The sequence below is a fragment of the Miniopterus natalensis genome, chromosome 10 (genome assembly GCF_054644295.1).
Source record: "Miniopterus natalensis isolate mMinNat1 chromosome 10, mMinNat1.hap1, whole genome shotgun sequence".
Lineage (NCBI taxonomy): Eukaryota > Metazoa > Chordata > Mammalia > Chiroptera > Miniopteridae > Miniopterus > Miniopterus natalensis.
Window position 1 is genome coordinate 68,596,080 of NC_142090.1, and position 23,125 is coordinate 68,619,204.

The 23,125-nt window shown below is 38.5% G+C and overlaps 1 protein-coding gene across 2 annotated transcripts in view; it reads right to left on the reverse strand.

Moving 5' to 3' along the window:
- Positions 1 to 22,665, reverse strand: part of CRPPA (CDP-L-ribitol pyrophosphorylase A) — a 168,384-nt gene extending 145,719 nt beyond the window's left edge. The window contains exons 1-3 of one of the 2 annotated variants that reach the window (XM_087821189.1): positions 22,409 to 22,665; positions 11,092 to 11,368; positions 4,208 to 4,357 (exon numbers count right to left, since the gene is read on the reverse strand). In XM_087821189.1, the coding sequence (XP_087677315.1) occupies positions 4,208 to 4,357; positions 11,092 to 11,368; positions 22,409 to 22,665 (684 nt within the window). The remainder of the gene's footprint in view (positions 1 to 4,207; positions 4,358 to 11,091; positions 11,369 to 22,408) is intronic. The other variant, XM_087821190.1, reaches the window with a different exon arrangement.
- Between the last annotated feature and the right edge of the window lie 460 nt (positions 22,666 to 23,125).

Genomic DNA, 23,125 nt, shown 5'->3' on the forward strand with positions numbered 1-23,125 from the left:
ATGCTTTTGAATTTTTCCAAAATTGAGACCAGGAAAATGATCTGGCTTTATAAGCCTACCTAGAAAAATTGGAAGAAGAAAAAATAAAGGCAGGGGAAACAAAGAGGGAACAGGATCAAAACATGAGAAATGTGACAAATAGGAAAAAGCATAACTTCGGAAAGTGTTTAAATAACTTTAAAAACACCACAAAGCTGTGAGTTTATTTTATCTTATAAAGTACCATAAAGAACATGTAGACCATGGTTTTATTAATGACATTTGCAGCTTGGTACCACAGTTTGCAGCTAATGATTATGAGGGGGGAAATGATGGCCCTAACAAGTCAGCTCTTTAGGACTCAGAAAGCTTTATCTTTAAATCCCTCATTTCTCTTTTTCACTCATTTTCTTCACATTTTCTTTCATCATTCACTCACTCTTCCCCCAATAATGTTTTCACTCCTGTCCAGTCCTCAATCCTCCATTTGTTAAAAAATGATTTGTGCCCTCCTCCTACCCCTTCATATGTTTCCTTTTCAAAACCCCATGGAACATGAGAGTTCTGAGACTATTCTGAGGCTGTTCCTAATCTCCTTCAAATCCAGTCGGGCCCAACTAAACATTCATTAAAGTCCCCTCCTTGGGGGAGCTACACGCTGTAAAAATGGCAATAAAACCTCTGAAAATTGTAATGCTTGTGGATATAAAGAAAAGATACTCTCATAAAATTCAGTCTTCTTGACTTGTTTCTTGTCAGCTCAGCACTTGAAGCCCAATGTGTTAGCCCTCAGTACAAGATACAAGTTCTACCTATTCTAGTGCATGTGGATAGGGGCAGGATACATATTACAACAGGAAATTCCTGTTGTATTCCTTTAATATTATTATATTCTTGTACCTGGAGGCTAATGTGACAGGAATCTTTAATAATAGAAGGGTTTGCTTTGATTGTGTTTCTTAAGTGTGCTTTTAGCCTTTCAAGTTAAACAGGCACTTTTTAAAAACTGTTATAATGGAGATTGAGAAGCTATAAATTTTAAATATTAAATATCTCCATAGTAAAGTCTAAGATATCAAACCAAAAGGTACAACATAATTAACATCCCGGAGAACTCTTTCACTGGTTGAGTCCTACTATGTCTTTCATGCAAACTTAATTAACAAGTTACCTTCTAAAATTCTCTTTCTGAGAAGAACCTAAAAAGTTGAGTGTTAGAAATGAGACAGGTCTCTAACAATAAAGTCCAGGATGCCATCTGTGATCATCCCATCAATTTTCTCAAGAAACGAATTTATGTAATTTGAAAAGCTTCTTTCTACAAAAAATTCTTATTTTTCCTAAAAGTGCATAGAATAATTATATATTTGAATATTTAATAATCCTCTGGACCAATTTTGGAGGTTTTCCCCCATGTTCCTAAAGACTGTAAAATTTTCACTACTGAATTTGATATTCCTTAATTTAGCAATATTTCCCTTTAGCAACCTCATAATGTGTCATTAAAAATTCCCAAGAAATGAAATTAAATTTTAGACGATCTTAAGCAACAACAATAACAACAAATAAACAAATAGCTACTTACAGGAAAAATCTCAATAGAAATAACACTTAAGTATTTATGTATCTTAAATATCTATCACACCATTAGATTTTTTAATGACTTTTAAATTAATATCAACCCAGACATAAACATCAATAACACTTCAGTATTCAATTATGCAATTAATTTTTCTCCACACATACATTTAGATCTATAAGGATACAGAATATATTTTATATATAGTTATTAATATAACTTTGCATCATTATGTTATATCATTATTAATATAACATCCTATCATGAGCATTTTCACACCAAAAACTCTACAGAAACACACCATTAAGTGACTCTTTAAAATTTCTACCAGTGTCACTAATTGGTCTCTAGAAATATAGGCTGCATAGAATTTCACACTTACAAAAATAGTGCCATCACTAACTTTATACACAAATCTTTGCCCATACTTCTAATAATTGTTCAGATGATTCTTTTAAAGGTTCTAGGAAAAAATTATAAATGCATACATATATGAATATATATTATCCCTATGCAAAGCTTTTATATAATAATTGACATTAATGTTAAAACATAAATATGTATCTACATATACATATGTGTGTATCCACAAAATCCATTCATTTTACAATATTAAGAACCTCGTGTAAGCTATGAACTCTTCCAGGTGCTAGAGATATAAAAAGTCCCTGCACCCATGGAGCTGACATCAAAATAGGGGTATGTCAAGAAGTTATATCTAACAAGGTAAATTAACGCAGAATAAAAAAAATACATGATGGAGGATGCTATTTTATGTGAGATTATCAAGGCAGGATTCTCTGAGGAGGTGACATTTGCACAAGGACCTAAATGAGGAGTGAAAACACACTTTGTGATTATTTGGAGAAAGTAGCCCAGATAGAGGGAAGCACAAGTACATAGGCCCTTTTTCATATATTTATGCTCACACACATCTTGTATGTTTGTTCCACTGAACATATATGTACTTGGTACTAATTATATATCACACAGGTTGCTAAGAACAAGACAGATACTGTTTCTGCCTCGCAAGGCTCAGAGTCTAGCAGGGGAGTCAGATATTTTATAAATGGCTTCCCAAGTAATTAATTATCATTTTGATGCTGGGCAGAAAAAAACAGGGCATTGGGAAAGCTTATAGTGTGTTGACCTAACCTAGTCTAGGGAGGGAGCCGGAGAGCAGGAAAGTGATAATCTACCTAAAATCTGAGGGATATGTGTAGCAAGATAAGAAGGCAGTGAAGTTTCAGAGAGGAGGAAACATGTATTTGAGATCCAGTGCCTCAGTGCATCAGGGTTTAATTCTTCAGCAAAATCCACTGAAACATGATAGTTTAATGTGAGGACTGTGAGATTATATTCAAATTTTTGTCTAAACTATAACTATCATATATTTATTCTTTCTAATATAAACGTTTACATAAGAATAAACAAATTCTTTCATTAATTTCAGGAAAGATGGCAGATGTAGTCTAGCTCAGCAAGATTTAGGCTATAAAGTAGGATATCTGGATTAAAAAACAAAGAAATATATGGTAGCATAACATTTATATGATTAATGATGAAATGCAGGCAAATTCTTATACTTCAAATTCATTATTTTAAGAAAACAATATAAACCATTACTGACTATTCATATCATTAAAATGGATTCTACTTTACATAATCTCATTTTAAAACAGTAACTGATAGTCAAAATTCAGTCATAATTTAACGTATGTATGTTATTAACTACCCTCTATCCAAAACGTGGTATTTTTCTATTATAAATGTCAATATTCATATTACCATTACCTCATATTTACTGGTTGTCTAACATCAACTACACACTGGACTAGTCTCTCTAACTTATATTTCATTGGGAAGTTTCTGACAAGCATAATGCCTGATATTCAACAATTGTTTAACCAATAAATTTGCAAATTAATGGCAATAAAATTTACATAAGTACTAAAATATTTCCAAAACATGAAAAACAAAACAAATCTAATCCAGTATAATCTAGACATGAATAAATTACTTGCTGTTTTAAAAGAACTTACCTTAAAAATTTTAATTAACAAAATGTCTACACAGCTGTGCAGAAACTTTATCACAAAAAGCCTGAGACTGCTGTCCTTAGAAACACCTGCTACCTAGGTGGGCCCTCAGCCAGCACCTGGGAAACTGGCTCTTGGAGTATTCCCACTGAACAGTTAACTGATAAGGGTGGCTCACTGTGCCCAGACTGTTTGCATAAACAATATGGTTTATGTTAAACACCTGCTTTCCTCTGGGAATCTGGGCTTTTTTTATGTGGTAGGCAGGATGTCTATGTGACCAACTCCAATAAACACCTAGGACACCAAGTCTCTACTGGGCATCCTTGGGGAAAAATACCATACATATGTTGCTTCATTTTTTTGCTGGAGGGGAAGGTGGTGTTTATGCTCCCCTTCAGGAGAGGGACAGAACATAAGGAAGCCTGCACATGGATTCCTCCAGACTCTGCCTATGTCTCTTCCTCACAGGATCCAGGTGAGCATCCTCACTTCACTGTAATCTTTTCAAGCCATGAGTATATACTGAGTCCCATGAATTCTTCTAGAAAATCTCCAAATCTAGGATAACCTCAACACAGCAACTTTCTCAGAAGGCCAGAAGTCTTACCTGCTGATATGCTGCATAGATCACATCATACAGAAAAGCCTGTGGCATCTCACTGGCTCTGTGTCTGGCACGTTCTAGTGAGTGGTCTAAGTGACCATTGGCAGATGGACTGATGACAGTGGATACAAGAGGTCGAATTGCTCCTGCTGCCTAAGTAACAAACAGAGGCAAGCAACACATTTATTTCCCCTAGAAAATATTCTGAAGTGAGATTCTAAACTCTGCATTTTATTTTTGGAAGCAAATCTTATGCATTCAGCAAACTACCTCAAGAAAATATTTGAACAAGTGTTCATTTGGTTCATAAATCAAATCATGTCACATCAGAAACCAATCTCCTAATATTACAGTTTCATAGACTAAGAAAATTTTCTTCAGTATAGGTTCAAAATCCTTTTTGTACAGGCTGTTGAAGCCAAATTCTAAAAAAGGAGGCAAAGATATAATTGGGTATTCCCTGGAGATGGGGGAAAGAAAGAGAAAGACTATTATGAAAGAACTGAAATGGATTACTCATGAATTACTAATTCGTGTGCTTTTAAAAGATTTAATTTACACATAACGTAATTAAGGAAACTGACATATTCCCTAAGATCCCCAAAATGAGATTCAACAACAGCCCGTGTAACAATGAATTTATGTCTTGCTCTAATTCCTGAGAAAAGCAGTTCCCTTCAAACCTAGTGTTAATGGAAAAATATCAGGCAAAATATACATTAATATCAATTGCTCTGATAAAAGCTCTGTTTCATTAATAGATGCATCTAAACTTTATTTAAAAAACACACCTTCATATCTGACAGTTTTTACCTTTATCTTTAATACAGCTTCATTGTAATATAGTCTTAAAGGTCATTACCAAACAGCTGCCTTGGAGAAGTAGCCTTAAAATATAGTTCCTATGGTAGGGAGTTAAACTAAACCTCCTTCTATTTTATCCAAAATATCCTGTCTTCCACATAATTGCTATATGGGGGTTGCAGCACATGAAGCTAATACACAAATACAACAAATTTGGTCTTAATCCCAACATCTGAGTAAGATAGACAGTCAATGAACTAGTTCACAAAAGTCAAGAGACTGGCTGAAAATCAAAGCTAATTATGAGCCACATAAAGAGTTTACAACTGTGTCACCATTTCCAGTGACTCAAGTAAAAATTTGGACCCTAGGTGTAAAAGCAATAATGAGGAGACAGCCAGTGGTGACAGGGAGGAAGTGATGTCCAAGTAGGTGAAAGGTAGGTAAGGTAGGTAAGGAACAAGCCCAAATGGCCAAGCCTATCAGTAGGGGTAAGAAGACAAAACAGGAAAGAAACACATGCACACACATGTATTCTGACATAGCTTTTAACAAAAAAAATTAAATTTCCATTACAACTACTTACAGGTAATTTTATGCCAAGCCATGGAATAAAAATTTATTTAAAAGAGAACATGAGACATACAAATTGTCAACATTAGAAGCTCCCCAGCAAAACAACTATAAACAGTGAAAAGTATTTAAAAAACAAACATGTAAAAGCCTTTGAAAATTGTCCTAAAGGCATTCAGCAAATTAGGGAACATTTATTCAAGAAAATCTACTAAACCTCGGTGAGAACAGAGAGCGCCTGTGGTGCTCGTTTCACGATCCGTTTCTTCTCTCATTCCACAACCAGTTTAGTATGACTGAGGTTCCTCTTCGAATAGGTATGGCCAAAAAATGGGGCTCCCTCTCTGACTAATTCCCAATGGGAGAAGCTGAGTGCTAACATTTCCCATCCTGCTCAGCTCCAGTCACTCACTGAGGCTAAATAACACATGGGTGTGGCCAAGAGGTTGGAGACACCCACCTACAGGGTGAGAATCCGCCCCGGAAATGGGAGGCAGAGAAGACTGGGGCCTGGATCTCTCTGGCCCCAGATCACACATAGTGCACAGGTTCTATACCAGAAGAGGCAAAAAGAGAATATGGGAGCCTTCTAATGCTCCCATGCAGCACCCTACTCATGAAGCAGGGGTATCACTTTGAGACACAAGTCATCATGCCCACCCACAGCTCCACAGTGGTGCAGTGATTATTCACAAGGCAAGAGACAGGCTCTATGAACAGGGAGCAATGAAGCTTTCCCCAAGGAAACTCACCCTATTTGGAAAAGAGCATGAGGTAGTTTAAGCCCAAGGGCACTCTCAAAAGAAATGAGATTATCATGGTAAGCAATTAAGAGGAGGCCAATAGCTACAGGAGACCAAAAAGCTAAACTGTAGGCCAGCTAGTTTACCAGAGAACACCAGGGAAAGAGACAACTAACAAGAGCCTCCATGGGATTAGAGCAAACCTACAATACCGGTCTTGAAAACCACCTGTGCAAAGGGGCCAGAGCTTAACTGGATCAGACTGCAGAGCAATTTATGTCCTGCCCCTCCCCGCCCCCCCAAAAAAGGAATAATGAGCTGGCAATAAATGAAGCTCATCAGTTGGGTATGATATCAACCGAGGCAGTCAGTATAACAGAGAGATCAGGAAACACAGTTAAAGATAACCCTGCTGAAACCACATGCCCAACACTGTACCCTCTGAGAAGTGACATCAGAGGCTTCACCCTGTAGAGGAAAAAGTCTTCACTAAAATAGATCCGTGAAGCCCGGTCGAGTGTGGCTCAGCAATTAAGCATCGACCTAGGATCCAGGAGATCGGAGTTCAATTCCCAGCAGGGCACATGCCTGGGCTGTGGGCTCGATCCTCAGTAGGAGGCATGCAGGAGGCAGCCAATCAGTGACTCTCTCATCATTGATATTTCTATCTCTCTCCCTCTCCCTTCCTCTCTCTAAAATCAATAAAGATATATATTTTTTAAATAAAATAGATCAGCGAACTTGCAAACAAATGAGCAAACAACAAGTCCTAGGGATGTGGGAAAGAGAGAATCAATATCTAAAACTTATAAAATACATTATTTAAAAGAATCAGTTTTTCAAAATATTGAGATGCAATGAAACGGAAAAGTGAACTACACAAAAGGAAAAAAAGCAAGCAACATAAAGTGCATAAATAGATGAAAAAAATGCCTAGCCCATTAACAAAATGGTAACTTAAACCACAGAGAGAGCGTTTTCCACTAACGGGATCAGGAAAAAATAAGTCTAAAAATATCAAGTGACGGTAAGGATGTGAGGCAACTCAAACTTTCGTTATACTCTGTTGATGAGAATATAATTTGACACAAATTTTGAAAATAACTCAGCCTCTTCTAGTAAAGCTGATAACCTGCATACATCTTGACTCTAGAAAACTCCTGGCACATGTGCATCAGACGATATGCATAACAATGTTCATACTAGCAATGTTTGCGTTAGCAAAACTAAAAAAACAAAATAAATGTCCATCAACTGTAAATAGATGAATTGTGAAATATAAAGTAGTGATCATAAATGAACTATAGCTGCACAGATTCCCATGCATACATTTCCCCAAATATGCTGTGCAAAAAAATACTGTCAAGATATATGCAATACATTATACTAAAAAAAACATACAAATATATATTAATTATATGTCAATTATACCTCAAAAAATAAAGTCTAAAAAAATCATACAAACATTAACAAATGTTATTTAGGGATACATGCTACAAAACTGAAGAAAAAAGCAAGAAAGCAATTAAAAACAAAGAGCAGAGCAGTGTTTATCCATCTGGGAGGAGTTAATAAGTTCAGGGCTGGGACACAGTTTCAAAATGACAGTAAAGTTCTATTTATTATATGAGGTGGTAGATCTGGAGGTGTCCAAAGTTTTCTGCATGTTTTCAGTATTTTTAAAAAGAAAATTTCTAAGATGTGTATTTATGGACTCGCATTTTTTATTATTAAAAACTAACTTCTCGACACCAGAAATCAGATATATTTGAAATGTCATGGCAGAACGGTGAATTTCATTAATTAGTAGGTCTCTGTCTATGGAATCCAAAAGATCATTTAGAAAGTAGTACAACATGAAGACAACTGAAAGCACCAAGTGACTATCAGCTTCCAGGGTCTTACTAAACAAAAGGCCCAGGAAAAGGGTCACAGGTGAAAATAACTCCTTTGCTGACCCTTCTTTTCTCTGACTGCTCCTCACCCAGCTATATGGTATAAACAGATATAGAAGCAAGATGCTAACGCTAATAGACATGTCCTCCATGCCTACTTCCATGGCAAAGGACATTTGTTCAGAAATTAACATGCAATGAATCCTGAATTATATGAGCTTTTCTGAAATTCAAGGCATCAAATTATGACACAAGTATGAACAAAGATGGTTAGTTGCCTCCCAAATACAGTGATCTGGGAAGTCTGTTATATCAAGCATGAGTCCCAAGTTATCAAGTACACTGTCTCCCTTATTACACTGAATTAGTGTAATAAGTCCTAAATGGAAGCTTAACAGCTCAGCACCACGGTGATTACTTGCCTCCCAGGCTAATCTATCCAAGTATTTCCACATGTCAATGCATGGAAATCATCGTAGATATAAATCATACAATGAGCAATAATGAACCCCACCTCTACTGTTTACTTTTTAAAGCAAAATTGAACAATAGTTATCACCCATCCACATAGCAGGTGCTAACAGGCATTCCTCCTCGGGCATCTGCATTCAAGCTAATTATGACAATGTACATCAGAAATCCTCCAACCTCGTAATTATAGTTTCAGTTAGCTGAATTGTCTTTACTGAAATACTACTTAATAAATATTTATGGAATAACACCTTCAAAGCTAATCATTAGCAATTATAAGATTTTGAATATTTTATAACAAAATACTTCCAATCTCCTTTTTTGACAAATTAAAATAATCTATTATTTATTCAATATAGAAATACAAGTGTTTTAGAAAAACCTCTGTCCAACTTACTATATCACTGCAAAACACCCTAAAAGTAAATATACAGCAAAAAAGAATAAGGAGTCCTCCATTTTATATACTACTGACCTTTCATTCATGGAAACTAGTAACATTACCTTAAATCGAATAGGATCAGGCATATAACACTTGGATATGTAATAAGAGTTATTTCATTTTAATCCCTAAGTACACTCATTTTGCCTTTATCTACCCCTTCTCCAACTTCAGTTTAAGGTAATTCATTGAACAGATATGTAGGGGTTGGTGATTTCAAGTAAAGAAGTAAAACAAAAGCTTTTTCACACAGTATCTTCTCCAGCATCAGAAACAGGTCAAGTTTCACTTATTCCAGGAAGTCAGGGAGTAATTCAGCATTTTCCCTGGGCATTTAATTCTTTGTCAAAGTAAGCCTAAAATGTCGTACTAAATCAGAACTCACTGCTTACTCACAAAAGAAGTTGCTTCACTACAGCTAGGAATTAAATCAACACCAAAGTGTCTCTCCAATAGATAATGACACAGGATCCAAAGACCCAGGGGAGCTCATTACCTGAACCCCACCCAGGACCAAACTCTGACCTTCAGTGCACTTGTTTATGATCAAAACCATCCAACAGAGATCAAGTACAAGTGATTATTAGCCTAGGTCTCTTCTATCTAACATCAAATTTCCAAACTGAGTCAAATATCGACCAAGCAATTTTTCATCTCTATTTTAGAACATGCCCAGAACATACTGCATAAAGTTGCAAAACTGAGTAGTGGGAAAGTATGTTTCTCCTGATGCACAGATAGTAAACTTAATAGGATTTCCAAAGTGCTATCAATCATTGGTAAATACAGTCAGGCTGCAGAACCCAAAGACATCACATACAAACACACCCACACACCACTTGTCAAAGTTTCTGATTATGACATAAATTTCAGTTTCACTTTAGAGGATGACTAGAGGCTTTCTAAGTAAAAACGAGTTACTGTTTAATGAAGAAATGTATATTCTTCCTATACAAGAAATGATGTCTAGAGAAACATTTTAAGTCCTCTTTAAGATTCTACCATTACTGAAGTGCTTTAAATATTTTCAAGAAACAAAATATCCAGAGCCATTCTTAAACTGCCACCATACCCCATTGCTCACTAAATTACAGAGACAACTGTTCACCTTAAGGAAAGGAATAAAATGGTGATTATTTCACAATCGACCTAAGTCAAGTCGTTATGCTGTACACCTTAAACTTATTTAGTGCTTTATGTTAATTATATCTCAATAAACTGGGGGGGAGAAAAAATATAAAAACGTGTAATGTTATGATTAATTATGGTTAACCCTGTCAATTTATTATCATTATCCACCACATAACTGGTGTGGGGGTTGGGGCTGTAAACAGGAATGCTGCTAACCACCACACAGCACACAGGACAGCCTCCACTACAAAGAATTATCTTACCCAAAATGTCAGCCGTGCCATGCTTGAGAGACCCTGTGCAACATCACTATTCAAATATAAAAAGAAATTACAGTGTGGAACCTGCTCACAGATGCAAAAACCCCTGTTGCTTTAAATATTAGAAAGTAACCCAATACAAGAGGTAAATACGGGGGACCTGGTTTTATGAGGATTCAGTGAGATGTACCAAAAACCTGTGCTCAAAAGGTCCCAGGCAATTAGAACTCGTAGGTAAATACAATTCCATGGGTAGGTCTGCAGAATTGTGGCAAGCAAATTAGTATATTTGTAATCTTAGACTTTTGAGTGATTTCTTAAGACATTTTCATACTCTAATGGCATTATTACTACGCTCTGATATATGACTATAACATAGAAATTCTAGAACAGTCTCACAATCTATAATACTATAAACTTCCTAAAACCAATTACTCTAACATCTTTGGATCACCATGCCCATTTTAAATAACTTGACATTTAAATACAATTCTATCAAAACTCAGCAAATGGACTCACTCTATAGAGTTTGCCTCTCTTATCCATCCTTATAAGTATAAATACTCACTCCATGTTCCTTAGCAGCTGTGGCCACTTTCAGGAGGATGTCTTCCTCAACAAAAGGTCTCACAGCATCGTGGATAATCACTACTTCTGGCTTTGAGAGCCTGGAGTCTGGCTGATCCCCGGCCAGAGCTTTCAGTCCATTGAATATTGACCTGTGGCGGGTCACTCCAGCTTCAACCAGTGAAATGCGTTTATGCTGGTACCTCTGAATAATACCTTTCATCGTTTCCATGTTCTCTCCAGTCACTGCCACGACAATGTCCTTTATCCAACACACTCTAAAAGGAAAGTATGTATACATTTCATATAAATTGCTTCTTATAAAACAACTAAAGTTAAGCTAATAACAAAAAAATTGAATTTTTAGTAAGTACTAGTATATCTTCATAGAGAGATTAAAAATTGAAAGTTTGTAACAGTCACTTTTATGAATTTTTATCAAATCTAGTAAAGAGGTTAAAAAATAAAACACCAGTGACTATGTCACACTATAGATAGAAACAGACAGATAGAAACACAGTATTTCACAATATGTAGTGTGAAATTATCTACCCGTAGTGTGAAAAACAGATATGATATATAGATATATCACACAGATTTCTGACTGAAAAGTTAATTTTGAATAATTACAATATTAATCAGTAGAGAAAAAAGGATATAACAAGAATATACTTTTAAATTGATTTTCTCCAAATTTTTTTCCCTCATAGAACAGGAACACTTCAAAGCACTTTTAAATTCCAAAAGCTCTGTCTCTTTCAGAAAGTTCATTGAATTGGCAACTAAGATGGATAACTAACACAAATTTTGCCTACATCAAGGTGAAATACTGTAGCGTAAATGGGGAAAATACAATAATTAAATTAGTATAAATCAAACTTGAATAAAATGGGTAAAACTCATAACTTAGTAAAATATAAAATTAAAAGAAATAAATTAATCTGTTAAGTCCAATACAAAATATAAACCAATTTTTTTCTGTTGTAAATTGTTTTCTTAAAAACGAACTACTGACATACATTGAGGACTACATTAAAGAAGTTGGGCAGACTTCACTTGAACACCAGTGCTAACAACACAGGGTGATGTCATTTTTAGACTCAGTGTTCCACAGCCCACAGGCCTTAACCAGGAAAACTCCCTCTGAACTATGATGTCAACTCTGAATGAAGGTCACTTTAAAATTTAATGGGATCCCTGGCCAATGAGATTCTATATGTTCATACTAGACAGTTAAAAGTCTTAAACATAATTTTTTAAAATATGTTTTTATTGATTTTAGAGAGAGAGGAAGCGAGGACGGGGGGGGGGACATCACTGAGAGAGAGAAACATTGATTAGCTGCCTCCTGCACACCCCCTACTGGGGGTCAAGCCCACAACCCACCCCCTACCCCCTACGTGCCCTGACCAGGAATTGAGCTGGCAACCTCTAGGTGCATGGAATGACACTCAGCCAACTGAGCCACACCTGCCAGGGCTTAAACATGTTTTTAAAGAGATGGAAGAGGGGTCTAAAAATTACTAAATAGTGAAATTAACTCTCTACTTCATTGAAAAAGGAATAAACAACATTGGTTTACTCAATAATTATCAATCTCCTACCATCTGTTATTGGACAAACCCCTTTCATAACCCAAACCCCATTCTGCCTGTGGCTACAAGAATACTACACTGATGAGAGAAACCAAGATCTACTTGACAGGCACGCCGTCTTTTCATTTTCAGTCCATTCCTTTAACAAATATTTACTGAGCACCAAATAAATGATCAGCATTGAGTATACAATGGAAATAGTCACCGCCTTCACAGAGATAAAAGATGAAACAAATAAGAACACCAATAAACAACTGCAAGCTGTGATCAAGTGCTATGAAGGGGCAGTCCAGGCTCCAGGATTGTGTACAAGTAGAATATTTAACCGGCAGAGAAAAGTCCCAGATGATGCTCCTTTAGGGAGAAGAGTTTGCTCCACCATCCAAGCTGTTGAATGGCAGGAAAACAAGCAAAGGGGTTTGGAGGGATGGGGAGAGAAGCAGAGGCCTTGGCAAGGTCCTGAGGGGCTGGGAAGAAACAGAGTGGAGTTCTGTGAGCAAGCGGGAGAAGGACACAGGAAGAGGCTGGAGGCCCAGGAAAGCACCAGGCTGGGATAGGCCATGAGGACCTCCCAGGCCATTCTAGAGGTTTAAATCTTTAACCCTAAAAGTAATAGGAAGCCATAGAAAAGTTTAATGCATGAGAAGACATTTATGCTAATATATAAATTAACTCACTTCCACCAATGTTCTAGACACTGTTCTATGATATGATGGTAACAGAATAATGGCCCCCAAAAGATGTCCCATTTCCTAGCTCCCAAAACCTGTGACCATGTAACCTTACATGCCGAAATACTGTTGCTGATGTGATTATGGGTCTTGAGATGGAAAGAACATCCAGGAATATCTCAGTTGGTGCAAAATAATTCTAAGAGTCCTTGTAAATGACAGAGGTAAATGAATCAAAGAAGGAGATGTGATAACAGAAGCTGCAGTCAGAGTGATACAGGACCGCAAGTCCAGGGTGACCTTCTAGAATCTAGAAAATGCCAAATAAATGGATTGTCCCTAGAGCCTCCAGAAGGAACAGGGCACTGTCAGTATCTTAGCCCAGTGGGACTGATTTGGGGCTTCTGACCTCCAGGAGTATAAGAAAATAAGTTTCTGTTGCATGAGCCACTTGGTTCATGGAAATTTTTACAGAAGCAATATGAAACAAATTTAACAGCATACTTTTTACTCTGGCTGCAAGGTATAAAATAGATTGGGTAGACAGAGAAAGAATGCAGATAGATCAGGTGGGAGGCTACTGCTGAAGTCCAGGCAAGACAGTGATGGTAGTCTGGCTACCAGATGGAGCTTCTAGATGGGATTTAAGAGATAAATTAGAGGTAATCTACATTAGTCAGCAAGATTGGCAAAATAAGTCAATTATCACATAATGTAAATAATAGCTAACATCAATTGAGCACTATGTCTTAAGCATTAGAAATTTTGTTCTCTCATGTAATCCTCACAACACTATGCTGTCTCTCATAATCTGGGAAACAAATCAGAAAGATATCTGATATACAGATTACATTATATCTTATTTTCCTACACTACAATCTTATGCCAAAAAAAAAAATACTTGGAGAAAAAAATCTTTTACCATTTTTCATCAAGATTATACAACATTCTATCTTCTAGAATGTAGGCTCCACAACAGTAGGGACAATCTGTTTTGTCCATTTCTTTACATCTAATACCTAGCAGGTGCTCAGTTATTTGTTGAATGAACAAGTGACTTTGGTCTGTCTCATCTACCAGGAGCAGTGTAACATCTTACAACATTGCAGAGTTTTAAGGATTACAAAAACACAGGATGCTCTCTTCATTAACCTAGTTAGCTATAAAAATCAAGACTAAACACAGCCTTGCCTATACAATGTGATTTTGTGGACTGTTTTGTTTTGAGGTGTTTTACTCTTTACTCTAATTTCTAGATCCTAAGGCTCCTAGAGGACCAGGATTACTTATATAAGTAACTTGGGGGAATTTTGATAACATATAAACATTGAAATAATTCACAGAATATCAAAGAATAAAATATGTAGTAATCTGTGCAGGCAACAAAAGGGATTCTGGAATAAGCTAAGTATGGGTTGCGCTTTGTTTTTTAGCCCACCCATCCTCCACTCCTTTTTGCAAATTTAACAATTGATAGAACTTACACTGTACTAACATGGTTTAGAGTTTATACTGTACTCCACAAAGCCCTTAGCAAATGACAGTGACAGTTCTTCAGTGTCCCCAAAATATGGGGTTTCCCATGAGTCTGTCTCCATGGGCACAACTCTCCCATAATATATTGCACCAACCTCGTTGCTGGTCTCCTTCTCACCTCAACACAATCCATTCTCACCAGTTCTAGATGATTTTTCTCAAGTGTAAACCTGAAGCCATCCCTGCTGGTTCTTGAGGAGGGCCCTTCAAGACTTGATCTCAGCCTACTTCTCCCTGCACTTATGTCCCTCTTACTCTACTGGCTATATTCTCTCTCACACCTATGTCTTTGCTTGTGCAGCTTCCTTTGCCTCTCAACACTTATCACCTGACTCTATCACTTCCCCAACCCCACCCACTCCAGGCTGAGTCCTACACTCTTCAGCTTTCAGTTCAGATATGGCCTTCTTCAGGAAGATTTCCCTGCCACTCTGGGTGAAGCATCACTTCCAGAGGACTCATCACTAGGGAGTCTTATCAAGCACCAGGCTGTGTTGTTTCATTTTCTCTCTCTCTCAGTAGGCTGCTAACTCATAGAAAACAAAGGCTACACCCCGGGGACTTGCCCCTACTAAACTTTCAGTAATATTAATAGCAGACACAGCAGCTAAGATGAACAGATTGTTTTCTAGGTGCCAAGTACTGTGTAGAGCATTGTCTGCAATATCCTGTAATATCTCAATACTCATATCAGCTCTATGAGCGAAGTTACTATATAGTCTCCATTTTTACAGTGGGCACAGACACAGTGATCTGTCTATGACCACATAGTTAGGAAATGAAGGAACCTGGGTGAATCCCAGTTTGACTTTGGAGCTCACATTGTTAGCCTCCATAAACGCACTAACGCTGTCTCTGAGAAAGAGGTCATAAAATTCAAGAGAGAAAAGATAATGTCTGAATTACTGTGTCTCCAGCACTTCATTTAAGTTATTAGTGTTGAACCATGTAATACTGCTGCATTTGTGATCAAAAAAATGGTCAAATTTCTTATAATTCAAGCAAAAGTAGGTATTCCTTCATTCATGTGTTCATTTAGTCACTCAACAAACATCAAGCATCTAACAATTGAATTAAATGTTAAAATACAGAATAATTAAGAGGGAGAAAGATGATGGGACACTGCTTGACACAGAGTAGTCATTCAAGTACCTGTTCAATGAGTTAATGAATTAATAAATGAATTCCCAAAGGTAAATCCCATTTTTTCTGGAATGCCTTAAAGTAGCTATAAAATAATTATCTATGTTCCATCAAACAGAACGCAAAGTTGATGTACTTAATTACCAACAGATAAACTCTTGGCTTTGGGTTATTTCACACAATTGTATGAAGCCCTAAATAGAAAAGTGTTTTAAATCAGTGCTTCTCAAACTACAGATTTCAGGACCCATTAGTGTGTTATAAAATCAATTTACTAAGATTAGACTAAATTTTTTAGTAAATGAGCTAGAAGTTAATAGAAAAAATAGAATGCATAGCAAATACTAAGGATAGGTTTTTTCCTTGAAATTCTTTCAAGTGTGTGTGTGTGCATATTGAAGTACGTGTTTGTCATTGAGTCATGATGCAAAGTGTAATTCTCATAACAGGTCACAATAATAAAGTTTGGAAAACATCAGTTTAGATCATTCTTAAGAGATAATGGGCTTATTATGCTGTTTTGTTCGGCAAACAAGCATATACCCAACTTGCAAGCCTTATAAGTACTGTTTGTGTTTCAGAGGATTTAATCACATTCTTTAATAGTTATAGAATTAAGAGCCTTTCACAGTATTAAATTTTAATAATGTAGAATCATGAAACTGAGAAAGACCCTAAGTACCTCACACAGTGCCTACTGAACAAATATTTGGTGAATAAATGGATCTGGTTGACCTCCTTAGCTGAAGGCAAGTCCACACTGAACCCCCTGTAGCCGGATTTTATCAAGTTCTCCTGAGTATTTCCCTCTAGCACATTCCACAGGAAAACACAAACCTAACCTCAAGCTCCATTATACCTACAGACATTTTGGGAAAGAAAGATAATATATCTCACATGTTATTTTCTTCCAGAATAAGATATTTACAGCAGTATTCTGCTCAGATAGTTTAATAAGATCAGTTGAATATAGAAGATTTAAACAAATGTATTTTAAAAACAGATGGAAAAGCAGGTCCTATTAATACCTCTAAAGTGCTGTCTGTCATAAGGCCAAAAAGTTTGGCCCCAAGGGACAGTGGCAGCTGTGACTCACTGCCATGACAGTCTTCGTGGAAATTAGGCCTCTGGATTGTACCATGTCCCTAATTTATAGATTTCCACTCTTCTGAACCCACCCTGATATTTTAGCAGCAAAATATTGAATCTGTGTAAAAGGGCTGGCTCCTGACTGGCTGTACAGTCAAGTCTCCTTTCTACCCCCACCAAAGGCTTCCAGTTGTCAAGCCCAGTCCACCAGTCCTGGTCTTATCTCTTGTGTTGAAGGAGCCCTATGGGAGCCACTGGGAACTTAACACAAATCTCTAACGATCTGATCTGTACAAAACATAGTCCTTTTGTATTTTTTGTACAAAATATAGGCCTATTCCTTCCTTTGACTCAGACTTGAACCTTCTATTAATGAAGCATTAAGACAAAATTTTCTAAAGTCAAATTCATATATCTGAGTAATCAGTCAACCAAAAGCTTCCTAAATGCCTTTCTATTTCTGAATCCCTTATCCAATTAATCACTAAAACCTGTCAATTCCTGTCTAAATATTTCTCCTGGCTTCCCTACTCCATTCCTACTTTCCACTTAATTCAAGCAATCAACTTGCTCATTTGGATTAACATTTATGTATTTATTTCTGTTCTATCTTGTTCAAACAGAATTTGCAGTGGCTTCTGAAATATAGGATAAAACACAGAAAATAAAAATGAAAGGAAAAAACAGAAAATCATATAATCCACAAATTAATATATTGAAAGAGTCTTAAACACTGACTAAAAATGGACTTTCATTGATTTTTGAAGTGATAAGAAAAGACAGCAACTCAATCTCAATTACAAACTACAGTCCCCATAAACATATAAATGGGGAAAACAGATTTTTTTCTTTCAAATTCATGCAGAGTTACCAGATTCAAGAAGACTAACTCATATTTTAACCAAACTAATAAGGGACTGAAACATGAATTAGAATGCCAATATTTTAATATAAAATGATATGCATTACTTTCACAAAGTCGGGAATGCTTCTTATTAGTAGGGCAGCACATTTGCCTCCTACAGAAAATGTGCATGGGCCCTAGCTGGTTTGTCTCAGGGGTTAGAGCGTCTGCCAGCAGAATGAAGAGTCCTGGGTTCAATTCTGGCCAAGGGCACGTATCTCGATTGCAGGCTCAATCCCTCACCCTGGTGGGGGAGCGTGTGGGTGGCAACCAATTGATGTGTCTTTCTCTCCCTTCCACTCTCTTTGAAAAGCAATGGAAAAAATATCCTCAGGTGAGGATTAAAAAAAAAAGAATAAGATTTGTATGGGAAGCCAATTTATAATAAGGTTTTTGATGAGCATGGGACCATATCAAGGAACAAGTTATCCTAAGCAATGTCCTCCACCTAGGTGAACTAGAGAAACCTCAGGAGCTATGGGAAAGGCTGTTCCAGATATTGTTCAAATCCATTGTCAGAATTCCCACCCCCACTCAGCCCACCGCTGCTGCCAAGAATCTGAATAAGCCAAAATTTACATCTCTAACTTGCTTTTGTTGTGGTTGTCATTTTAATCTATTTAGCTAGTCCAGGTTGTCTAACCATCCTTAACGATGTTTTCTTTCCTTAGATATTTAAAACAAAAAATTAGATTACTGGCAGAAATTTTTACTTCCTACTTCAGATCTGAAAAAACATTTTTTTTTTAAACAGTAAAATTTAGATGTATGAGTCTATCAGTTGTGAGTGGATTTTACAATTTAACTGTCAGCACTTTGTGCCCCTGCCAATAATACCATTTTCCCATGATTTCTTTTCTTAGAGCAACATTTCCTTTTAGAAACTCAAGTCATAAAGTAATAGTTATGTAAGAGATTAATACCCTTGATCTCAGTTCCTTGTTAGTAAAATGAGAAAAATCAAAGTTCTCTTCAAGTTATATAATCTGTGGTTTAGTAATTTATATTACAATTCCATCTAAAAGGCCAAAATGAAACTTTGAAACTCCTAGAAAGTTTAATCAACTTCTGAAAAGCCCTTGTTCCTAGTACAACCTAAAAATTAATTGTTACACTTGATTCTTTTAGTTATACCCAGAATGCACAGATCTGAACTACCAGTTGCATAATATTAATATAGAACATATATGAACATATATAAACACATACATACACACTTATACACATCTCTACATACATACGTAATGGCTAATTATAATAAATATACCTCAACACTACTGATTTAGACATACTTTAAGCCTCCATTTGTCCAGATAGAGCCTTTAGCCAAACGTCTCAGATTTGTGAGGATTCAGAGATTCTTTTAGATCTCATTTAATCTGATAAACTTATCTAAAAAATGACACACAAGTAGAACTTGGCTAAACTAGAAAAGTGTATTTTTCCAATGTCACCAGCAGAAAATCACAAAATAAACAAACAAAAACAATCTAAGTACCAGTCAATTCACAAGATAAATTTTTCTTTCAATATCTCCAACTTCTCAATTACAGATGAACAGGTACTATATGTAACATATTGTTACATACACCTTTGATACATGTGCCTCTAATTCCTGAACCTTTCCAAGGTCCTATGACCAATCAACTTGCTTCTTCATGGATGTTCTACCTGAGGGCTTATATTTCCATTTTCTTGGGCCTGTTAAATCTGATTAACACTCCTCTATTGCCTTTCTTTGCATTTTATCTTCTATCTGCTCTATCTCCTCTTGCATTCATTTTTCCCTCCTGTGGCTATACATTTTTAGTCCCTTCAGGCTGGTAAATGAAGGAGTGGAAATTAACATGTGTAAATAGCATTGTTAAAGAGCAAGACCTGTCATGTTTCTTTACATTTCCTTATCCCAATTCAGAAATTTGGGGTCAAATTTCAAGGGCACCCTCCTTCTAAATCCCTAAATAGTTTGTTGGTTCAAAATTTCAAAGAAGAAATCAACCTATAAGGGTTATTTTTCAAAAAGTATCTTTAATTTCTCAGTCAAGAAAGAACTAAGAAATAAAGACTGACAAAAACATCTCAACCCTCTATTAGTGAGGTGGAAAAAACTTGAACAAAGAAAATCCTAACTATGAAAGGTGAAGTCAAACTCTAGACATCACATACTCACAGCTCTTAAAGGGCAAGGAGAGCTGACACCCTCTTAATGGCACCTGGATGATTGACAGTGATGACACCCAATTACATCCCTTCTTATATAGGTCATTGAGAGCTGTCCTACACCTTTAATAAGTAGTAAGCATGCATAATTTCTCCAAAGAGCAAAAAATAAGAATTTTACAGGACACTCTATGGTTCCATTTCCTTTCCTCATTTGAACTTGCATACTTTATCTTCCAGGATGAAATAACCTAGGCCTTTTAGCACCACGCTGTAGGAAAACTATCAGCAGTCTATGGATCCTATCTATTACCAAAAGAAAAAGAATGTCTTCGATTTGGCAAATGGCTAAGAATCACCTATACATGCACCCCTGTAATGCAAGGTTTACATGGGTTTCCTGAGACATATCCAAAATATAATATTCCATAAGTTCTTCAGGCATTGAAATAGTGACAAAAATGAGCCCTGATGTATTTCAAAAAGAAGGTTTTGATTAGTTACTATTAGGATTTTTAGGACTGCTGTAATCAATTAAATAAAAATGGAAAACAAGTGTTGCCTTATTTTCCATAAACAAGGCCTTTCCAGAACATTTTTACTTTAAAAGTGGGTTTTAGTTTTATCTTTTAGTATCCACCTATCTCAGGCTGCCTCAGAAGTTAAGATGCAGAACTGCAAATTAACACAGAAGTTTTCATAGAAAGAAAAGTTAAATGTAAAAATGACTACACTCCCCTACATCTAATTACTAGAGAGACAGATCCTGCTGGCCAAGACCCATTGTGTTCCATAAGATTACCTGCATAAATGAGCTATGTGGTCACAATGTCTATGACACTAGAATATTGTAGGTGTGTGATCCATACAATGGTTTCAAGGAGCCCACCCTCAACTACCCAGAGAAATGGAAGAGAGGAAGCGCTTGGAACTGTTTCAATGTTCTTCTGAGTTTCAGATATAACCACAGGCCAGATTACATGAATCGAGGGCGATTAGGGCTCTTTACAATTCCATTTTCCAAATGACAATATTCAAAAAGTAAAATAACAATATGCAAAGCAACTGGGGCCCTCTGGTTCTGGGGTGTGTGAAAACATTGGAGGGAGGGCTCTTTTTTGGATAACACGCTACCATCCTTTGGCTAGAACCACACTAGCTTTCTTTTCCTTAAAGCCACCTGCAAAGGTTATGCTAAAAGATGCCAACTATCTTCAACTGCAAACGGTTCACATCAATCCAAGGTTTAGCTTACCACCACAGCCCCCCACTAGCTTCAAGAAATTTAATATCTCAGCAACACGAATGTGGGCCTTTGCAATGCCCCTGCTTCCCCCCCCATGCACTCACATTGCACAGTGCTAAAAACAAGATAAGACTAATAAAATAGCATACCCCTCCTTTCATCTCCTTAGCTCCCCACTACAGCTCCCCGAGTCCTCCTTTTCCCATTCCCTCTCCCTCCGTCATGTCCCCAGCTAATCAGTCCATTTTCCTAATAAAATAAGGCACGTGTTGGCCTCAGTGTAACAACCTTAAGTCCGTTCCTGCCATTAAAAGACTTGGACTAAATTCTCCTCTGCCCACCTCAGGCACCTGGTGATTAGCAGTGTGTCTCACACGTCGCACTCAGTGAGTGTCTGCGAATGAATGGGTGGCGTGCACGAGAAGGGCCCACGAGCCTAGACGGGCCCCGAGAACGCGTGACCACGCGCATGCGTGAGGGAGGGAAGGCCAGCGCGCGCCTGCGCATGAGGGAGGATGCCTGAGGAAGATGGAGACGGCGAGAAAAAGTGAGCATATGAGAGGCTCTGAGAGGGACAGGCAGGGCCCAGAGGCTCCTAGAGCAGCTTCTTCTCGTTAGGCCCACAGGGGCCACAGTTAGAACTAATGTTACTCTGTCCCCTCCCCTGTGCCCGTTCGCCCAGCCTCGCCTGAGGCCTGCTTTCCGCGCCGCGTCGACGGGTTGGGCACGTCCAGGCTCGGTGGGGCGGCCCAGGCTCCGCGCCCCTCTTCAAGGGCAGAGCTGCCGGTCCCTGAAGAGCGGGCGGGAATGGCGCCCCAGCTCCATGGCTCGGGCGGTGCACTGGGCCTCACCGTGGACCGAGAGAAGGCGCACGCGCGACAGCAGCCGCGGGAGAGAGTGTCGCGGGCGGGCAGGGCGGGGGCGGGGAGCGGGGGCCGGGCCGAGGCCGCGGGGCGCTCCTGGCGCCGCTTTACCTCTCCAGGTCCTGCAGGGTGTAGCTGATGAGAGGCCTCTCCAGGATGGGGCAGAACTGCTTCGGGGTGGAGACGCCCATCCTCTCCCCGCTCCCCCCCGCCGGCAGCACGGCCGCCACAACCGGCGCGCGGCGCCCGGGCTGAGCCTCGGCGCCGCTCAGCGAGGAGTCCGAGGCTTCCGGGGCCGCGCCACAACCGCCGCGCAGGCGAGGCCCCGGCTCCGCGGGCCCGGAAGCGCCGGGCGGCCCGGGCTCCATGGCGGCGGGAGGCTCGGTGGGTGCCGCTGGCTCCGGACAAGAGCGCCGGCGGCGGCTCCGGCACCCGGGCGGGGGCGCAGCGTGGGGGGCGGACACGGGCAGGGGCGCAGAGAGCGCAGACCCACGGCGCCCACCCGAACCGAGTCCCGGGCAGTCGTGGGTCCCCAGGGAACGATCCAGCCGCCGACCTTCCCTCTCCGCCAGTCGGCGGCCTCTGCACGGAGCCAGCGCCCCCGGCAGGCCTGCGTTCCCAGGCTCAACGCCGCTCCTCTGGCAGGCCCAGCAGGAGCTGCAGGTCCCAAGTGTCAGCCTTACTTTCCTAAGGGTCCCCTTAAACTTAGAAGCTGTGAGGAGGCAGGCGAGGTCTGGACTCCCATTCCTCATCCCTTGAAGATCTGAAAGAATTCGGACTAAAATCACAGGATGGGACAGAGATATGTGCACTTCGATTATCTGGCTT